At 45.6% G+C, this 17,806-nt stretch overlaps 1 protein-coding gene across 5 annotated transcripts in view; it reads left to right on the top strand.

The window, feature by feature from the left end:
* Window positions 1–17,806, top strand: part of RICTOR (RPTOR independent companion of MTOR complex 2) — a 607,299-nt gene that overhangs the window by 143,775 nt on the left and 445,718 nt on the right. For all 5 annotated transcript variants that reach the window (XM_033932568.1, XM_033932543.1, XM_033932533.1 and 2 more), the window contains one exon: window positions 7,493–7,560. In XM_033932568.1, the coding sequence (XP_033788459.1) occupies window positions 7,493–7,560 (68 nt within the window). The remainder of the gene's footprint in view (window positions 1–7,492; window positions 7,561–17,806) is intronic.

The raw sequence follows: 17,806 nt of genomic DNA on the forward strand, positions 1-17,806 counted from the left end.
TCCTCCCCCCTCCGCGCCTGGAGGCGTTAGTAAGTCTGAGCCGAAGGATCTCTCGGCTGACCTCAGTATCAGCTCGACAGATGATGACCCTTCTGGGCCACATGGCCTCCACCGTCCATGTCACACCATTCGCCCGCCTCCATCTGAGAATCCCTCAATGGACCCTGGCGTCCCAATGGCGTCAAGACCGGGACCCGATCGACCGCTCCGTGACAGTGACTCCTTCATTGCAACGATCGCTCCGCTGGTGGGCCGACTCTTCAAATCTTTCCAAAGGTTTGCTCTTCCTCACCCCACCCCACAGCAAGGTACTCACCACGGACTCGTCGGAGTACGCTTGGGGAGCCCATCTGGACGGCCTACGCACCCAAGGAATGTGGTCAGCACAAGACCGTCGCTGCCACATCAACGTGCTAGAACTTCGGGCCATCTACCTCGCAGCTGTAGCCTTCCAACATCTGCTCCGCGACCGAGTGGTTCTCATCCGAACCGACAACCAAGTAGCGATGTACTACGTAAACAAACAAGGGGGCACAGGGTCTTGGCCCCTTTGTCGGGAAGCCCTACGCCTCTGGAAATGGGCAATCTCCAACAACACCTTCCTTCGGGCGGTGTACATACAAGGAGAACAAAACTGCCTGGCGGACAGACTCAGCCGCCTCCTCCAGCCACACGAGTGGTCACTACACTCTCAGGCCCTACGAGGAGTGTTCGAACGGTGGGGGACGCCTCAAATAGACCTGTTCGCGTCCCCTCACAATCACAAGCTGCCTCTCTTCTGCTCCCGGATATACTCCCCGGACCGGCTCGAGGCCGACGCCTTCCTCCTCGACTGGGAGGGAAGGTTCCTGTACGCGTTCCCGCCGTTTCCTCTGATACTGCGGACGCTTGTCCACCTGAAAACAGTACAAGCCACCCTGATCCTGATTGCCCCCCGCTGGCCACGCCAGCCGTGGTTTTCCCTGCTACTTCAACTCAGTGTCAGAGATCCACTGCCTCTGCCTCTGTTTCCCTCTCTACTGTCACAGGGTCAGGGTTCACTGTTACATCCCAATCTTCAGTCTCTTCATCTGAATGCTTGGTTTCTCTCCCCATGACTGCTCTCCCCGTGTCTCAATCAGTCAAGGAGATATTGGAGGCCTCCAGAAAAACCTCGACGAGAACCTGCTACTCCCAAAAGTGGACCAGATTCTCAACCTCGTGCTCCTCCCACAGCCAGGACCCGGTGTCGGTCCCCGTGCCTCTGGTCCTTGACTATCTACTTCAACTATCTCATTCCGGCCTAAAGACCAACTCCATTCGAGTACACCTCAGTGCGATTGCGGCCTTTCATCAGCCCCTGGAAGGGAAAGCCCTCTCGCTCCATCCCTTAGTCACTCGCTTCATGAAGGGTCTGCTGAACGTCCACCCCCCTCTCAAACCTCCCCCGGTGGTTTGGGACCTTAACGTGGTTCTGGCTCAACTAATGAAACCTCCATTTGAGCCACTAGACAAATGCCATCCAAAATTCCTCACCTGGAAGGTAATCTTCTTACTCGCGCTCACGTCCGCACGGCGGGTTAGTGAGCTGCAAGCGCTGGTAGCGGACCCACCCTTCACGGTATTCCATCACGACAAGGTGGTACTCCGCACCCATCCAAAGTTCCTACCTAAAGTAGTGTCTGATTTCCATCTCAATCAGTCCATTGTCTTACCTGTGTTTTTCCCCAAGCCCCACTCTCACCCCGGAGAAGTGGCGCTCCACACTCTTGACTGCAAAAGAGCGTTGGCCTTTTACCTCCAACGCACTCAGCCACACCGGAAAGTCCCACAACTGTTTCTGTCCTTCGACCCAAACCGGTTAGGCCACCCAGTTTCCAAACGCACCTTGTCCAACTGGTTGGCCGATTGCATCTCCTTTTGCTACGCTCAGACTGGTCTCGCACTACACGGTCGAGTAACGGGACACAAAGTCCGAGCGATGGCAGCCTCCGTAGCGTTCCTCAGGTCCACACCTATTGAGGAAATCTGCAAGGCTGCCACATGGTCTTCGGTTCATACCTTCACCTCCCACTACTGTCTGGACTCCCTGTCCAGAAGCGATGGCCGGTTCGACCAATCGGTATTGCGAAATCTATTTGCTTAAATTGCCAACTTCCCTCCATCCCTCTTCAGTAAGCTTGGAGGTCACCCACATGTGAGAATATCATGCCTGCTTGTCCTGGGATAAAGCACAGTTACTTACCGTAACAGGTGTTATCCAGGGACAGCAGGCATATATTCTCACAACCCGCCCACCTCCCCGAGGTTGGCTTCTTGGCTAGTTAAGTGAACTGGAGACCACGAGGGGATGCACCCCCTAGTGGAGCAGGAAGGCACGCATGCGTGGAGCAGTAGAGCAAACTTAAATCTTCAATCAAGTTTGCTTGAAAATGCTTCCGCATCGGGGCTCCGTAGATGACGTCACCCACATGTGAGAATATATGCCTGCTGTCCCTGGATAACACCTGTTACGGTAAGTAAATGTGCTTTGTAGTCTGTGTACAAGTATGTTTATTGCTTGTTTGTATTAATAAAATTGAATAAATAAAAAAAAAAAAAAAAAAAAGGACATTGTGCCCCCTGCTCACACATTTAAAAGAGATTACTGAAAGTCCATAATCTTTAGTTTCAGAAGTACTTTAGTTCCGCATCTGCAACATCAAGCATGGATGGTGATTTGGAACCCAACACCCAGCTTACATCGACACCTTGCACCATCTGCATCCATGTCACATTGGGAACATTGTACATCTGAGTCAACACAGTGCAGAGATTCCACTTCTTTCTTGTCGACACCATGTGCTTATCTAATTAAAAAACAAACAGATGATATAAATTAAACCAAGATGATATAAAGATCCAAGGCCGGTATTGGACAAACTTATATCATTTGTGTCCCACTTGTGGTTATTCGGTGTAGGATGGACTGGGAAGGGCATAAGTGGGATCTCCACTAACTTGGAACATGATCCCACTAACTTGGAACATAAGGATGTTACTGGCCAGACTTTACAGTAGATATTCTGCAAACAATGGGATCGTTGGATAGGCTGGAGTGAACTTGGACGGTAACTTCAACAATTGGAACCTAGGACATTAACAGGTGGACTTTAGTCTGTGGCTCAGAAATATCAAAGAATAGACAAATTAACTTAATCATGCATTTCTAATGAGAATAAGTAATGGGCAGACTGGTGGACCATTCAGGTTTTTATCTACCATCATTTACTATGTTTCTATGTTAGTAGAGCTCTCACATAAGAAAGCTAAGAAGTATAAACATCTCTCCCTCTTGGCGACTTCTCAGGCATAATCATCTTCAACTCAAGCCAAGCACTGATGTGTGAATGACCACTTATCCAACTAGATGAGCCATTTGGCCTTTTATCGGCCATCATGTTTCTGTCAGAGAGAGAAAGAGATAATGGTTAATGTGGATGGGCAGACTAGATGGGTCATTTGGCCTTTATCTGCCATCATGTTTGTTTCTATGTTGGTGTCTCTGCAAAGTGGAGCCTTGACCTCAATAAACTTCTGCTCCATACTGTATACTCCCAATCATCTAGAGTTGGATGCCTTTCTGCTGGACTGGAGAAACAAATTCCTGTATATATTTCCTTCAATACTTGTCATTGAGCAAATTGTACTCAAACTTCACCAAGATTGGGGCACCATGATCCTTATCACACCACACTGGCCACATCAGCTATAGCTTTCTCTCCTCCTACAGCTCACTGTTTGGGAATCCATCAGACTTCAGCTGTTTCCAGTATTGCTCACACACACAACAAAGGTGCTCTCCTCCATCCCATTCTACGCTCATTAGCATTCACAGCATGGTATTTCTCTCTGAGCAAGTAAATGCCTTCACCCTGACCACTCTGTTATCAGCTTTCATGGTAGCATCCAGAAAATCCGCCACACAACTGTGTTACTGTCTCAAATGGATTCTCTTCATTGTCTGGTGTGACTTCCACCTTCACATTCTGGACCCCATCACTTGTCCACTTCTGTTTTGGATTACCTTCTTCACCTTTCCATATCTGGCCTAAAGTTTGGGTTCATTTTGTTGCCATCAGTGCATTTCATTCTCCATTAGAAAAGAAACCACTATCTGTACATCTCTTGGTTTCCAGATTCATGAAAGGACTTTACCTCAATGTTATTCTTTCTGCACTTATGAAGTCTCCCTTGGAGCCACTCTCAACTTGCTTACTCAAACATCTTATTTGGAAAGTCGTATTTCTCATAGCCCTTGCATCTGCATGCCAGCTTAGCGAACTCTAAGTACTTGTTTTGGAACCACCAAATTCAAGATTCTACCATGATAGAGTTGTTCTCCGGACTCATCCGGAATTCCTTTCAAAAGTCATCTCTGAAATTCATCTCAATCAGTTCATAGTTCTTCCTGTCTTTTTCTCACCCTGATGATGCAGCTCTTCATACCTTGTAAATGTGCTCTTGCATACTTCTTGGATCACATTAACTCTCATAGAACTTCCTCTCAACTCAATCTGTTTTATTACTTGGGATCTAGCTAGGTACTTGGGACCTAGGTTGGCTTGATGGACCTTTGGTCTATCCCAGTAAAGCAATTCTTATGTTTTTTGTGGCTTTTGACCCTAACAGACTTGGAGTTCCTGTTACAAAGGGAACCATCTCTATTTGTCTAGCGTAGTGTTTTCCAAGTCAATCCTGGAGTACCCCCTTGTCAGTCAGGTTTTCAGGATATTCACAATGAATATGCATAAACTTAATTTTTATGCACTTCCTCCATTATATGCAAATTTCTTTCATGCATATTCATTGTGGATATCCTAAAAATCTGACTGGCAATGGGGTACTCCAGGACCGACTTGAGAAACACTGGTCTAGCAGACTGCATCTCCCATGTTTATAGTTAGGCTGGGCTGATGCTTGAAGGCCATGTTACTGCTCATAATGTACGGACTATGAAGACTTCATAGCCCATTTTCATTCCACTCCTGTCATTGAGGACATCTGCAAATATGCCATTTGGTCCTCAATGCATACCTTCACTTCCCACTATTAGAGCAAAACTCCAGAAAAGACAGTTGGTTTATGCGAGCAGTTCTGTATAATAATTCTTTCTAAGCACCACATTTTTTTCCAGCCCTTTTCAGTTTTGCCATACTCATGTTTGTTCATTGTAACCCTCTTTCTAGAGCAGGGGTGCCCACACTTTTTGGGCTTGTGAGCTACTTTTAAAATGACCAAGTCAAAATGATCTACCAACAATAAAATTAAAAAAAAACACAACGCACACTGTACGCATAGAAAATGTACTATTCCAGGGTTTTTCAAAGAGGTCAAAGCAGATGACTCTATGCACTATCACCTCAGTAACAACCATACAAAAATAGACAAATATACCTCCCTCCCTTTATACTAAACTACGATAGCAGTTTTTAGAGCGCAGGGAACTGCGCTGAATGCCCAGCGCTGCTCTCGACGCTCATAGGCTTCCTGCGCTAAAAAACTCTATTGCGGTTTAGTAAAAGGGGACCTTAGTGTAAAATATATACAGCAGATATAAATTCAGACACATTTTGATCACTAAATTTAAAATAAAATCATTTTTCCTACCTTGTCTGGTGATTTCATGAGTCTCTGGTTGCACTTTCTTCTTCTGACTGTGCATCCAATTTTTCTTCCCTTCTTTTAGCCTGTATGCTTCCTCTCCTCCAGACCTCGTTATCTCCCCCAACTTTTCCTTCCTCTCTCCCTGCCCTTTCTTTCTCTCTGCCTCCCTTTCTTTTTTTTCTGTTTCTCTTCTTTCCTTCTGTCTCCCTGCCTGCCCTTTTTCTTTCTTTCTCCCTGCCCTCCCCCAAGCCACTGCCATCGGGGACCAGGACCCAAACCGCCACCAATAACAGGCCCGAAAGCCGACGCCGCCCCAAGCTCTCCCTGCTTTGGCTGACCAGCATTCCTTTCCCCGACGTCAATTCTGCCGTCGGGGAGAGGAAGGCTGATTGGCCCAAGATCGCGATCGACCTATTGGGGGGAAATGCCGGGTCCTGCCTTCGCGGAAACAGAAAGTAGGCAGGACCCGGCAGCAAGAAGAGCAAATGCTTCACTAACCTGTCTCCCGTCTTAGCCCATAGCGAACACTTGCTTCAGGGCTCTCAACATGTGCATGCCGGCTTCCCTTCTCCCCCTCCCCCACCGGACATATCTTCCGGTTTCGGAGGGAAGAGAAGGGAAGCCGGCACGCACACGTTAGAGCCACGGAGCATAAGTTCGCTACGGGCTGAAATCTCCAAGCCAGTTTTTTTTTTGTTTTTTTTTTATGTTCAGCAGCGGCGGCAGCAGCAGCAGATGACAGCTGGGCGGACCGCCCAGCTAAAAGGCCCTAGAGAGAACACTGGAGAGGAAGGCTGATTGGCCCGGTAGATCAGGACGGCAACACGAGTCTATCACGGAGCCCGGGATGGGCTCCGCGATCGACTCGCGTTGGCTTCCTGAGCTACTGGTCGATCGCGATCGACGTGTTGGGCACCCCTGTTCTAGAGTCATGATCCTGGCAGTGTGAGAGTTTCCTCTGTGAGAATGTTATATCTATTAGTCCTCGGAGAAAGCAAAGTTACTCACCTGTAGCAGGTGTTCTCTGAGGACAGCAGGTATATAATTCTCTCAGCCCGCCCATCTCCCCTAGTTGGCTTTGTAGCCTTGTTACTGAATAGAAGGTTCTGTGAGCTGATGTCGGGCAGAAAAGCACTGGTGTGTGTGTGTTACGGGTAGTGCCTTAAAATTTAAAGCAACATTACATTCAGTGTCTATCCGTACCAGATTCTGTGGATGACATAATCTGTGAGAATATATACCTCCTGTCCTCAGAGAGCACCTGCTACAAGTCAGTAACTTGGCTATATTTCTTAATTAATTTTTTTTTTCACCTATATATTCTTGCCAGAACAAAAGCACAGTTTTTACATATTTAATCTAATGCTTTTGGTCTAAAAGTTCTGAGTAAAAATGCGAATAGAAAATAGTTGAGTAGAAATTTATGCTTATATTTGATATTCTTTTATATATGTTTTCAATTGTATTAATTTCATGCTGAGTTTCCTTTCTGTACAAGTTTTATGCTTGATTATATTGAAAAAATTCAATAAATATTAAAGTTAAAAAAAAAAAGAAAATAGTTTAAAAAATATTCTTGTGAAATGAAATCCGCATTTTAATGACTTGTAATTGTTCATTTTTAAATAGTGCTGTAAAATTCTGTACTTTTTGGTTTGTATGGGGTGTTTTTGGTCACAGTAAAAGTGCAGACTGAATGGGTGTGTAGTCCTGCATTGGTGAAGTGGTATAATATTTAAACATCTCAAATATGGAAAATAAAAAAAAATAGTAAACCAAAATATAAAATGACGGACTTGGAAGAAGTTGAGATGGGATAAAATATATCTTGAAAAGCACACAACTACATATTTTTTTTTCTATTTAGCAAATTTTAGCACCATATACAGATTTCCACTACAGACACAATCCGGACACTGCTGAAGGGCAACTGAAGTAAGTTAGTTTTCCTGAAACTGAAGACCAAAATATAACTGTAGAATTATGCATTTTGAATGGGGGATGCTTTCTTAAAATTATTTTTGTGGGTAAAATCATAAAATTTGTACACATCAAAGAGCATGTTTAAATGTTTGTGTACTTTGAAGGAATTGTAATAGGGATGTGCAGTCAAAACATTTTCGCTTTGTGTCATTTCTGGGAATGTTTTAACTTTGGAGGGAGGGGGTTATTTTGTTATGCAGGCAATATCATTAAGTGTGTACTCTTTCGAAAGAGCATGCAGTATTGATGGCACATTAAAAAAAAAATAACATTTCATGTTTTTTCCTCCTTGTTTTTGTTTACCAATGGCATGCCTTGCTAGGAATAACTTATGTGCTTACTTGCTGCACAAGTTAGTTGGTCTGTTAACCCATATTGTTGCAAAGTCCACGGATGCTTTTTCACGTGGTCTTTGCATCAATTTAAAGTTAATGTAATGAAGAACAAGCAGGTGGAAGTGAGTATTTTCTGTGTGTGTTTTGTCCAATTTAAATATGAATATTTTTACACCCCCCTCCTCCCCCCCGGTAACAGTGTTTATCCCAGGATAAGCAAGCGGCATATTCTCATATGTGGGTAATGTCATCCACGGAGCCCCGGTTCGGACACTTCAAAAGTGCATCACCACTGTAAAATTTTTAGAAAGTTTGTGATAGCCCACACCGCGCATGTGTGAGTGCCTTCCTGCCCAACATAGGCGTGTGGCTCCTCAGTTCTTAGTTTTCTGCGGATCTAAGAAGTCATGTTTTTGAACGTTGTTCGATTTTTGCCTTTGCCTTCCTGCTCACACGTATTTTTTATGAATATTTTTAATACTCATATTTATCTGCGTATATTAAAAAATAAAATTAACAGTTGGGGTTATTTTTTCCTCACTGTTCTTCCCTTGTAGACTTTACCTGTTGAGGTGTCTCTTTTTTACCTCAGCCATTGAATTCAATTTGGCTGAGACAGTTTTTCCATCGATGTCCCAGCTGTTAACTGGTTTTAAAAAGTGTTGCAGGTGCCAATGACAGATTTTCATCACTGTCCCACGTAGTTGATGTTTACAGTGACTTGGCCCAGAACACCGTATCAAATTCTGTGCACAGTGTTCTACCCTGCAAAAACGTACAATTAAGAGTCTAAAGCACCAGCAAGAAAAGTTATTCGGCACCGATATGGACACCAAGACTACACTATGATGAGCCTCCTAAAGAACTCCTTCGATTCCCTTTACATGGTATACTCAAGGAGACACTTCATAAGAACTGGGAGACCCCTCTTACAATTAGTGTGGCTCCCATAAAATTGGACTCTCTTTACAAAATAATTTCTTCTGGTTTTGACAAACAGCAGCTCCAGCATTAGTCCGTGGTAGTAGAATCGATTTTGAAAAAATGTACTCAATCCAGAGTTTACGCCTCAGTGCCCCTGGGGCAAGAGGGGCACACTATAGACAAGTTTGGCCATCGCCTATACCAAAATACCATGTTGGCTAACAGTCATCAACTGCAATTTTTATATTTCTGCTATATCAAGCAGTTGGTTAAGAAATTGTCTTCTTTTGATAGATACATCCCTTCAAAGCAATTACAGGAATTTCATCACATTTCTCACGCCATTTCCCTGGCTTGGAAGTATATGGCGAGATCAGCTTATGATGCCTTCGATTTGTCTTCCAGAGTCTTGGATATTTCAGTGGCAATGAGACATCTAGCATGGCTCAGAGTCTCTGATATGGACATCAACCTCCAGGATATATTGGTTAACATTCCAAGTTTGGATGATGAGCTATTTGGTGACTCTATTGAAAATGCCATCCAAAAGCTTACTGATCATGAAAAACATTGGAATGACTTAGTGAAATCCAAGCCTAAGCCTTCAGCTTCCAAGCCTTTTAAGTCTTCCTATCAAAGGTGCTTTTCTCCTAAACCTGCTGCTACTGCTCAACCACAGCAGAAGAAATGGAAGTAGCAGCGTCTTCAAAAAGCTGAGGCAGCAGCTCTATAGAAGCCTACTCAGTCTTTTTGAAGTGCTTCTAGAGAGCATAGCCCGCTGTTCCTGTATCTCAGCCTCTCCCTCAACCCATTTGAAGGATGGTTTCAACTTTATTACCCTTGCTGGGAACTGGTTACCATAGACCTCTGTGTTCTAAAAGTCAGTCGAGAGGGATACTCTCTTCACTTTATCAATATCCCTCCAGATCATCCTCCAAGAGAATTGTCTTCTCGCCCTCAGCAGACGTCCCTTCTTCTTCAAGAGATAGAATTCTTTCTTCTGAATGCCATCTAGGAGGAACCGGGGTTTTACTCCCAGTATTTTCTTGCTCTGAAGAAGACAGGTCTTCGTCCAATTTTGGACCTCAGGAGTACCAACAAATTTCTAGTGAAGGAAAAGTTTCAGATGTTATATCCCTGGCAATTTGACATCCCCTCTTAGATTGCAATGACTGGCTATGCTTTCTGGATCTGAAAGAAGCCTACACTCACATTCCAGTGCATCTGGCCTCTAGGAAATTCCTCCGATTTCAAGTGACTCACCACCTTTATCAATACAATGTGGTACCCTCAATGGACTCTCACATCTCAGTGGTCTCAAGCACTTGACCAGTCACAGCAGTGGTGGAAGAAATCTTCCAATCTGTCCAGAGGATTTTTGTTCCATACTCCTCTTGATCAGAAAGTTCTGACCACGGACTCGTACACTTAAGCTTGGGGAGCTAATCTGGATGGTTTTAGTAGTTAGGTCACTGGTCTACCCAGGACAGTTTTTGTCATATAAATCTGTTGGCACTCAGAGCGATCTACAATGCTCTCGGAGCTTTTCAGCACATTGTGACCAACACTGTCCTTATCCGAACGGAGAATCAGGTTATGATATATTACATAAACAAACAAGGGGAGGCACAGGTTCTCTCCATCTTTGTCAGGAGGCCCAGAAGATTTGGAACTGGGTCATTGTTTGCAATATATTACTGAAAGCAATATACATTCAAGGTGAACAGAATTCGCTTACAGACAAACTCAGCAGATTTCTTCAACCACACAAGTGGACACTCAATTCTGCAGTTCTGTGTCCTATATTTTCTCAGCAGGGGACTCCTCAGATAGACTTGTTTGCATCCCCCCCATCACAGACTACCCATGTTTTGCTCCTGGCAGTACTCTCCTCACCGTCTGGAAGCAGATATTTTCTATTGGATTCACAAGCTTCTATATGCTTTTCTTCCAATCCCTCTTATTCTCGAAATGCTTGTCAAGCTCAAATGGGAATCAGCCACCATGATCCTTATAGCTCCTCGGTGGCCCAGACAACAATGGTTTTCCCTTCTACGTCAACTCAGTGTGAAGGAACCAACACCTCTTCAAATTTTCCCGTCTCTTCTCACGCAGAATCATGGATCTCTTCTGCACCCCAATCTTGCAACATTGCACCTGACAGCTTGGTATCTCTCAGTCTAATCTTGGGAGACTAATCTTGGGAGCATCCAGAAAACCGTCCACGCAGCAGTGTTACCTGCAGAAATGGACACGGTTTTCTACCTGGTGTGGTGTTCATCATTATGAGGCTACATTCACCTCTGTTGCTTCAGTATTGGACTATCTTCTACATTTATCCAATTCAAAACCACTTCAATTAGAGTTCAACTCTGTGCTATCAGTGCTTTCTATGGGAAACTGCTCATCTTCTTGTGTCCAGATTCATGAAATGACTTTTCAATGTCAAACCACCACTCAAACCATCTCCAGTAGTTTGAGATCTTAATGTGATCCTTACTGCTTTGATGAAGCCTCCTTTTGAACCATTGTCTGCGGCTTATCTCAAGTACCTTACTTGGAAAGTAGTCTTTCTTATCTCTTTTACTTCAGCTCGACGAGTCGGTGAACTTCAAGTACTGGTGGTGGATCCTCCTTTCACAGTGTTTCATCATGACAAGGTGGTGTTTCGCACCCATCCCAAGTTTTTTTTTTTCCAAAGATTGTCATTGAGCAGGGGGGTTGGGAGGGGGGGAGCTTGGCTGCCAAAAGGAATGGACGTGTGATCTGTTGCTCTCCCCTTCCTGCACTATTGAAAGCATTTAAAAGTTAAAATTTATATATACCCTTTCTTAAGATGATTTGTTATTTTAAAACTCGGGAGTATTATTATGGCAGCAAGAAAGCAGACAAAATTGGAGACTGCCTTTGCGTCCACTGGTGGAGGAGCAAAGAGACCCAAACAGGATCCTCCAACTGCATCAAAAGTGCCGCTACCACTAGAGTAGGGAGATACTAGTGATCCGGTCATGGTGGAGTTAAATAAAAAATAAAAAAAATTACAAGACTTGATTCAGGGGAACACAGAAAAGCTCACCTCAATTCAAATGTAGGTTTTCAACCTGTCACAGAAATTATCAATATTCTGCACTAGAAAGGATCAATTTGATCAGAGAGTGTCGGGAATCGAAGATAAATTGATTAAATATGCAGCAGACAGGAAAATAATTGCTCGTCTTGAATAGGACTTAGAAGATGCAAACAACTATAGCAGATGGAATAACATCTGACTGTTAGGTCTCCCAGAGAGAGTTTAGGGTATAAATATAATTCAGTTTCTAGAAAATTTCTTACACAAAAACTTTTATCGATTAAATTTACCTTCCCATTAGAGATAGAGAGGGCATATCGTGTTCGGCTCACAGATTAAGCAATCAGATAGGACCAAGACCGTTGATTGTTAAATTTTTACGATATCAGCAAACGCTACAAATCTTGACTTCAGCTAAGCAAATCAAATACCTTAAATGGCAGGAAAGTAAAATCTTGATTCTTCCTGACTTCGCAAAACATACTACAGCTGTTAGGAAAGAGTTTCTGCTCATGCGCCCGCAGCTCAGACAAATGGGAGCAAAATTTGGGCTGCTTTACCCTGCTATCATGCTATCAGTTAACAATAAAACAATCAACTATGAAGATCCCACGGCATTACAGGATTTTATTGCTAAACAGGATAAGCAAATGGTCCAATAAATGAGCCGGTTCGGAAGTGTACTCCTTGACTTTGTTAGCATTGCGAAGGCTGAATGAGATCAGCTGTTTGGTTTGTTTTAGTGCTGTTAAAATGTGAGAGCCCTCCTTTTGGGTGATTCTGTCGGGCAACAAAAACATAGTTTTTGTGTGATATGCGTACGACAAAATAAGATTGAGTGCTGCAATTGCCATTTCATTACTTCTTAACTGGCAGTTGGTCTTAGAATACATAGAAAGCTGAGTTTTTCTAACTGCCTCGGGCTTGATTCAGCGGGAGTGGACTTTGAACAATAGCAATGACGTATTTTATTTACGGTCTCCAGCGGATCCTGATTGGTGAAATTCACTCAGTTCCAGGATGAGCACAGCACATGGGTTTGACAGTTCTGCAGCATATAAATTCCAGGTTTCCTTGGGCAAGATTGAAAAGATGAATACGGAGTCGAGGAGGAAGTTCCAATAAGAAGATTAAAGCACAAAACATATGTATGAGTGCAAGTAGGAAAAGAAAAGAGGGAAAGTGGATTGTTGGGGGATTATGTTTGAAAGGTTATAAAATAAGAATGCTATAAAAATATACTGATATATACGGTACATATTTGGCTTTGTTCATAATAGTTGTATTTAATTAATGAGAGAGAGGAAAGAAGGAAAAATATTAATTCATCTTCAATCCTTCATTTTACTTGGTATTAGAATGGGGAGGGGGGACTATAGATATAAAGAAAAAAAATAAATATGAAATTGTTTGTGGGCTCCAATGGAATTTATAAAATATATTTCTTTAAATATATATTTTATGGAGGTTGTTCTCCTTTAGGTTTTAAAGATTTTAAAAGTCCAGTTTTGAATGGTAAAAGGCACATCAAAACAAAGGATGTTTTTAGCTATATTTATATGGTTAAGGAGATAATTGGGGAAAGACAGCAAGTAGGATAAGAACAAAACAAAAATCGGTATTCTCAGGTGGTGATAATATTGTTGTTTAATGCTGTAGGGGGAAAATATGCCTGACTATGATTGAGGATAATCCAGGTATCAGTCGATGTCTTTTGCTTTATTTGAGCTGATAATTTTTATTGAATGTTAAAACGTATATTATAATATACTAGCTTTATAGCCCGTTACATTAACGGGTGCTAGAATATATGTGTGTCTGTTTTTATTTTTCTCTCTCTATCTCCTTAGCCGCTTTTTCCTGTCCATTCTCCCTTATTTTTTACCTCCCCTGTGTCCACCACCACCCCTTCACTGCTCCCCTTATCCAGCAGCAGCCCTTCTCCCTTTGTTTTAACTCCCCCTGTCCATCAGCACCTCTTCCTGCTCCCCCTGTCCAGCAGTAAGCCTCCCTTCATTTTTCCCCCGTGTCCATCATCACCTCTTCCTGCTCCCTCTGTCCAGCAGTAGGCCTCCCTTCATTTCCCCCCTGTCCATCAGCACCTCTTTCTGCTCCCCCTATCCAACAATAGGCCTCCATTCCTTTTCCCCCCATCCATCATCACCTCTTCCTGCTCCCTCTGTCCAGCAGTAGGCCTCACTTCATTTCCCCCCCTGTCCATCAGCACCTCTTCCTGCTCCCCCTGTCCAGCAGTAGTCCTTCCTTCATTTCCCCCCTGTCCATCAGCACCTCTTCCTGCTCCCCCAGTCCAGCAGTAGGCCTCCCTTCATTTTTCCCCCCTGTCCATCAGCACCTCTTCCTGTTCCCCCTGTCAAGCAATAAGCCTCCCTTCATTTCCCCCCCCTGTCCATCATCACCTCTTCCTGCTCCCTCTGTCCAGCAATAGGCCTCCCTTCATTTCCCCACCCCCTGTCCATCAGCACCCCTTCCTGCTCCCCCTGTCCACGAGAGTTAGTACAGGGCCAGTGTCTGCCATTTTCCCCAGAGTCCTTGCGCCCCCCCCCTTCCCTTCCCACGGACCTGACTACCTACCCGGCGATTCAAGCAGCGTGTACAGCAGTCTTCACACGCTGCTTTGGGTCCTTCTACTGCCCTGATTTACTCTGGCACGTCCCTGATGACATCATCAGAGACGTGGCAGAGCAAATCAGGGAAGTAGAAGGGCCCGAAGCAGCGTGTGAAGACTGGTGCACACGCTGCTTGAATCGCCAAGGTAGTCGGGTCCGTGGGAAGGGGGTGAGCGGAAAAGGACACGGACTCCTGTGGTCTGTCGCGGAGGGTGGCCAGGCTCCATTTCAGCCGCAGGGAAGGCTCACTGCCCTAACTCCTTACCTGTCCGCAGCCCGGGCCAGGCCTCCCGCGCTTTCTCAGCGGCCCGGCTCACTCGGTTGTTTTTTTTTTGCTCCGCTTCCTGCATTCGCTGCTCTCAGTGACATAATAAGCGCGCATGCGCACTAGAGAGTTGCGCGGGGACAGAAATCCCACCCGTCCCCACCCGTCCCTGTGAGGAATCCCTCCGTCCCCACCCGTCCCCGCGAGGAATCCCTCCGTCCCCACCCGTCCCCGCGAGGAATCCCTCCGTCCCCACCCGTCCCCGCGAGGAATCCCTCCGTCCCCACCCGTCCCCGCGAGGAATCCCCTCCGTCCCCACCCGTCCCCGCAAGGAATCCCCTCCGTCACCACCCTTCCCTATAAACTTCAGAAATAGTTATTTTATTTAATTATGCTACTGAATTAAAGGCTCTGGTAGAGACCCATTTACAAATAAGCAAAGAGACTTTACTAATTTGGAAAAATTAATTGGGAAGAATACATACTTTGTAAATGGGTTTCTACCAGAACCTCTAATGTAAATATAAATACTCAGCTGATGAGAACCCACAAACTGTCAGCTGAGGACTTCCTTTGCAGTTGGCCGTGGGTCCCTTTTGCCAAGCTTGGCAGGCAGCAGTAGCGTCCCTGAGTCACAGATGCTGGCACCTCAGTGGCTCATGGATGCTGCCAGCGACTGCTGCGCTTGGTGGAGGGGAGTTCTGGCCATCTCTAGAGGAGGTCCTCTGCTGGCGGTGCTTGGGGATCCCCACCAGTCACAGCAAGGGTCAACAAGTACTTCAACACTGTAGAAATAAAACCAGAAATGCATTTCCTTTTCTTTTGAACACAATACAAAGACATCTGCCATATACATTTCCCAAAGCTAACATATTTTAGTCAATAAATTCCGTTTTTTACCTTTGTTGTCTGGAAACTTATTTTTCCATAAAGTTGGTCCCAGTTTCTTTTTTCCGCTTTCCCATCTTCTGTAAATTCTTCTGTTGCTGTCCATTGGTTCCCCCTACCATGGTCCAGCATTTATCTCTTTCTCATCTTTCGTGCCTGCCCACCAGCCCCACGCCCAACATTTCTCCTTCTATCACCCCTCTCCAGCATTATGCCACATCTCTCCCTCCATTCCCTTCACTACTGTCCAATATTCCTCCCTCTTACATCCCTTTCAATCTGCCCCATTGTTCCCTTGCCACATTTCTCACTCTCATCTTTTTCTTCCCTATCATATTCTGTACCTTCCTCCCTACTACCAAAAATTCTCCTCTTTCTTCCATTTGCCGTGTGTACACAACCATCTCTCTTTCCCGCTCATTGACACACCCACACCCAATTCTCCCTTTCTATTCCCTCCCCCACCTCAGCATCTCTTTCCCTCCTTTCCTCTCTCCCCAGTTCATGACTTCTGTGTCCAAAAATGCACTCCCTTCCACCACTTCTTTCGAGTCCAGATAACAGCAGGGGTTGGAGGCAGCCTGCAGCAAGCCATATGTAGCCGACCCAGAAGTCTTCCCCCGAAGTCAGAGCTGACATCAGAGGGAAGGCTTTGCATCAGTCTGGCGGCGGCTGAGGTGTCAGGTGGGAAGGGGTAGATACTGGATGTAGGAGGTGAGAGGAGACAGACTGTAGATAGAAATGGGGAGGGATCAGACACACTGGATGAAAGGGGAAAGATAAGACAAACTAGAATGCCTGGGGAGAGAGAAAAAGACAGATGATGGATGGAAAGAAAAGGAGAGGGGAGGAAGACATTGAATGGAAAGGAGGAGAGGGGGAGGATACAGATGAAAGGGAGGAAAGAGAAAGATGGAGCAGACACTGAATAGAAGGGGGGGAAAGAGAAATGAAGCAGATGCTGGGCTGAAAGGGGGGAAAGATGGGCAGTTGCTGGATGGAAGGGGGGGAGAAAGAAGGGTGGATGATGGATGGGATGACAGAGGGGGCAGAAAGGAGGAAGAGAGGAGACAGATCAGATGCTGGGCAGAAGCAGCAGACAGAGGGGCAGATGCTGGATGGAAAGAGGGGGAGGGGTAGATGCTGGATGGCAAGGGACCTCAGGTCAGCATCTGAATGGCCATGCAAGTCTGCATGGGTCCAAATGGTGCCACACACTGCTAGACCCCCTCACCCCCCAGTCTATTGTGCTTTCTAGAAGCCAGTATTGTGGTGCAGCCTGGTCCCTGCTAGGTTTTCTCCCCCTAGAATGGGACAGACTGTGCTTTTGCCGGCAGAGGCAGAGTGGTTAGCCTGCACGATATCGCAAACTAGCCCCCCTCCCCACCCCACCCCACAAATGTCCTCCACCCAGAACAGGATCGAATCTGGGTTCCCAGTAGCTGAGCAGTGAGCCTACCGAGGTATCCCCTACCGAGAATGGAATCAACTCTGCAGTAAGAAGACTTAAAGAAGACTTAGAGCCATAGAGCACGAGACTCCCACGGGGATGAAAACAGCCTACCTAAATTCTGGCGATGCAGGCATGCAGCTTACAAGTCCGGCGTCGCGGCAGGAAATAGCAATGCTGAGCACTGAGCTCAGCACGTACACAGATGAAAGCCTTGCTTGCTGATTGGTCCGGCGGCACGGCGGGGCGGGGCCGCCGGACCAATCAGCAAGCAAGGCTTTCATCTGTGTACGTGCTGAGCTCACTGCTCAGCATGGCTATTTCCTGCCGCGACGCCGGACTTGTAAGCTGCATGCCTGCATCGCCAAAATTTAGGTAGGCTGTTTTCATCCCCGTGGGAGTCCCGTGGGTCAGGGGGGCATCCCCGTGGGAGTCCCGTGGGCCAGGGGGCATCCCCGTGGGAGTCACGTGGGCCAGGGGGGGGAACCCGCGGGATTCCCGCGATCCCCGTTCCCGTGCAGACCTCTAATGCGCACTTGTCTTGCCACATCCCGACAGAAAAGGGACAGGGAACACGCGAGGCAAGTGCGCATGCGCGGCTAGCATTTTATTATTTAAGATTATATTTGTCTGCATTCA

The sequence above is a fragment of the Geotrypetes seraphini genome, chromosome 1 (genome assembly GCF_902459505.1).
Source record: "Geotrypetes seraphini chromosome 1, aGeoSer1.1, whole genome shotgun sequence".
Classification (NCBI taxonomy): Eukaryota; Metazoa; Chordata; class Amphibia; order Gymnophiona; family Dermophiidae; genus Geotrypetes; species Geotrypetes seraphini.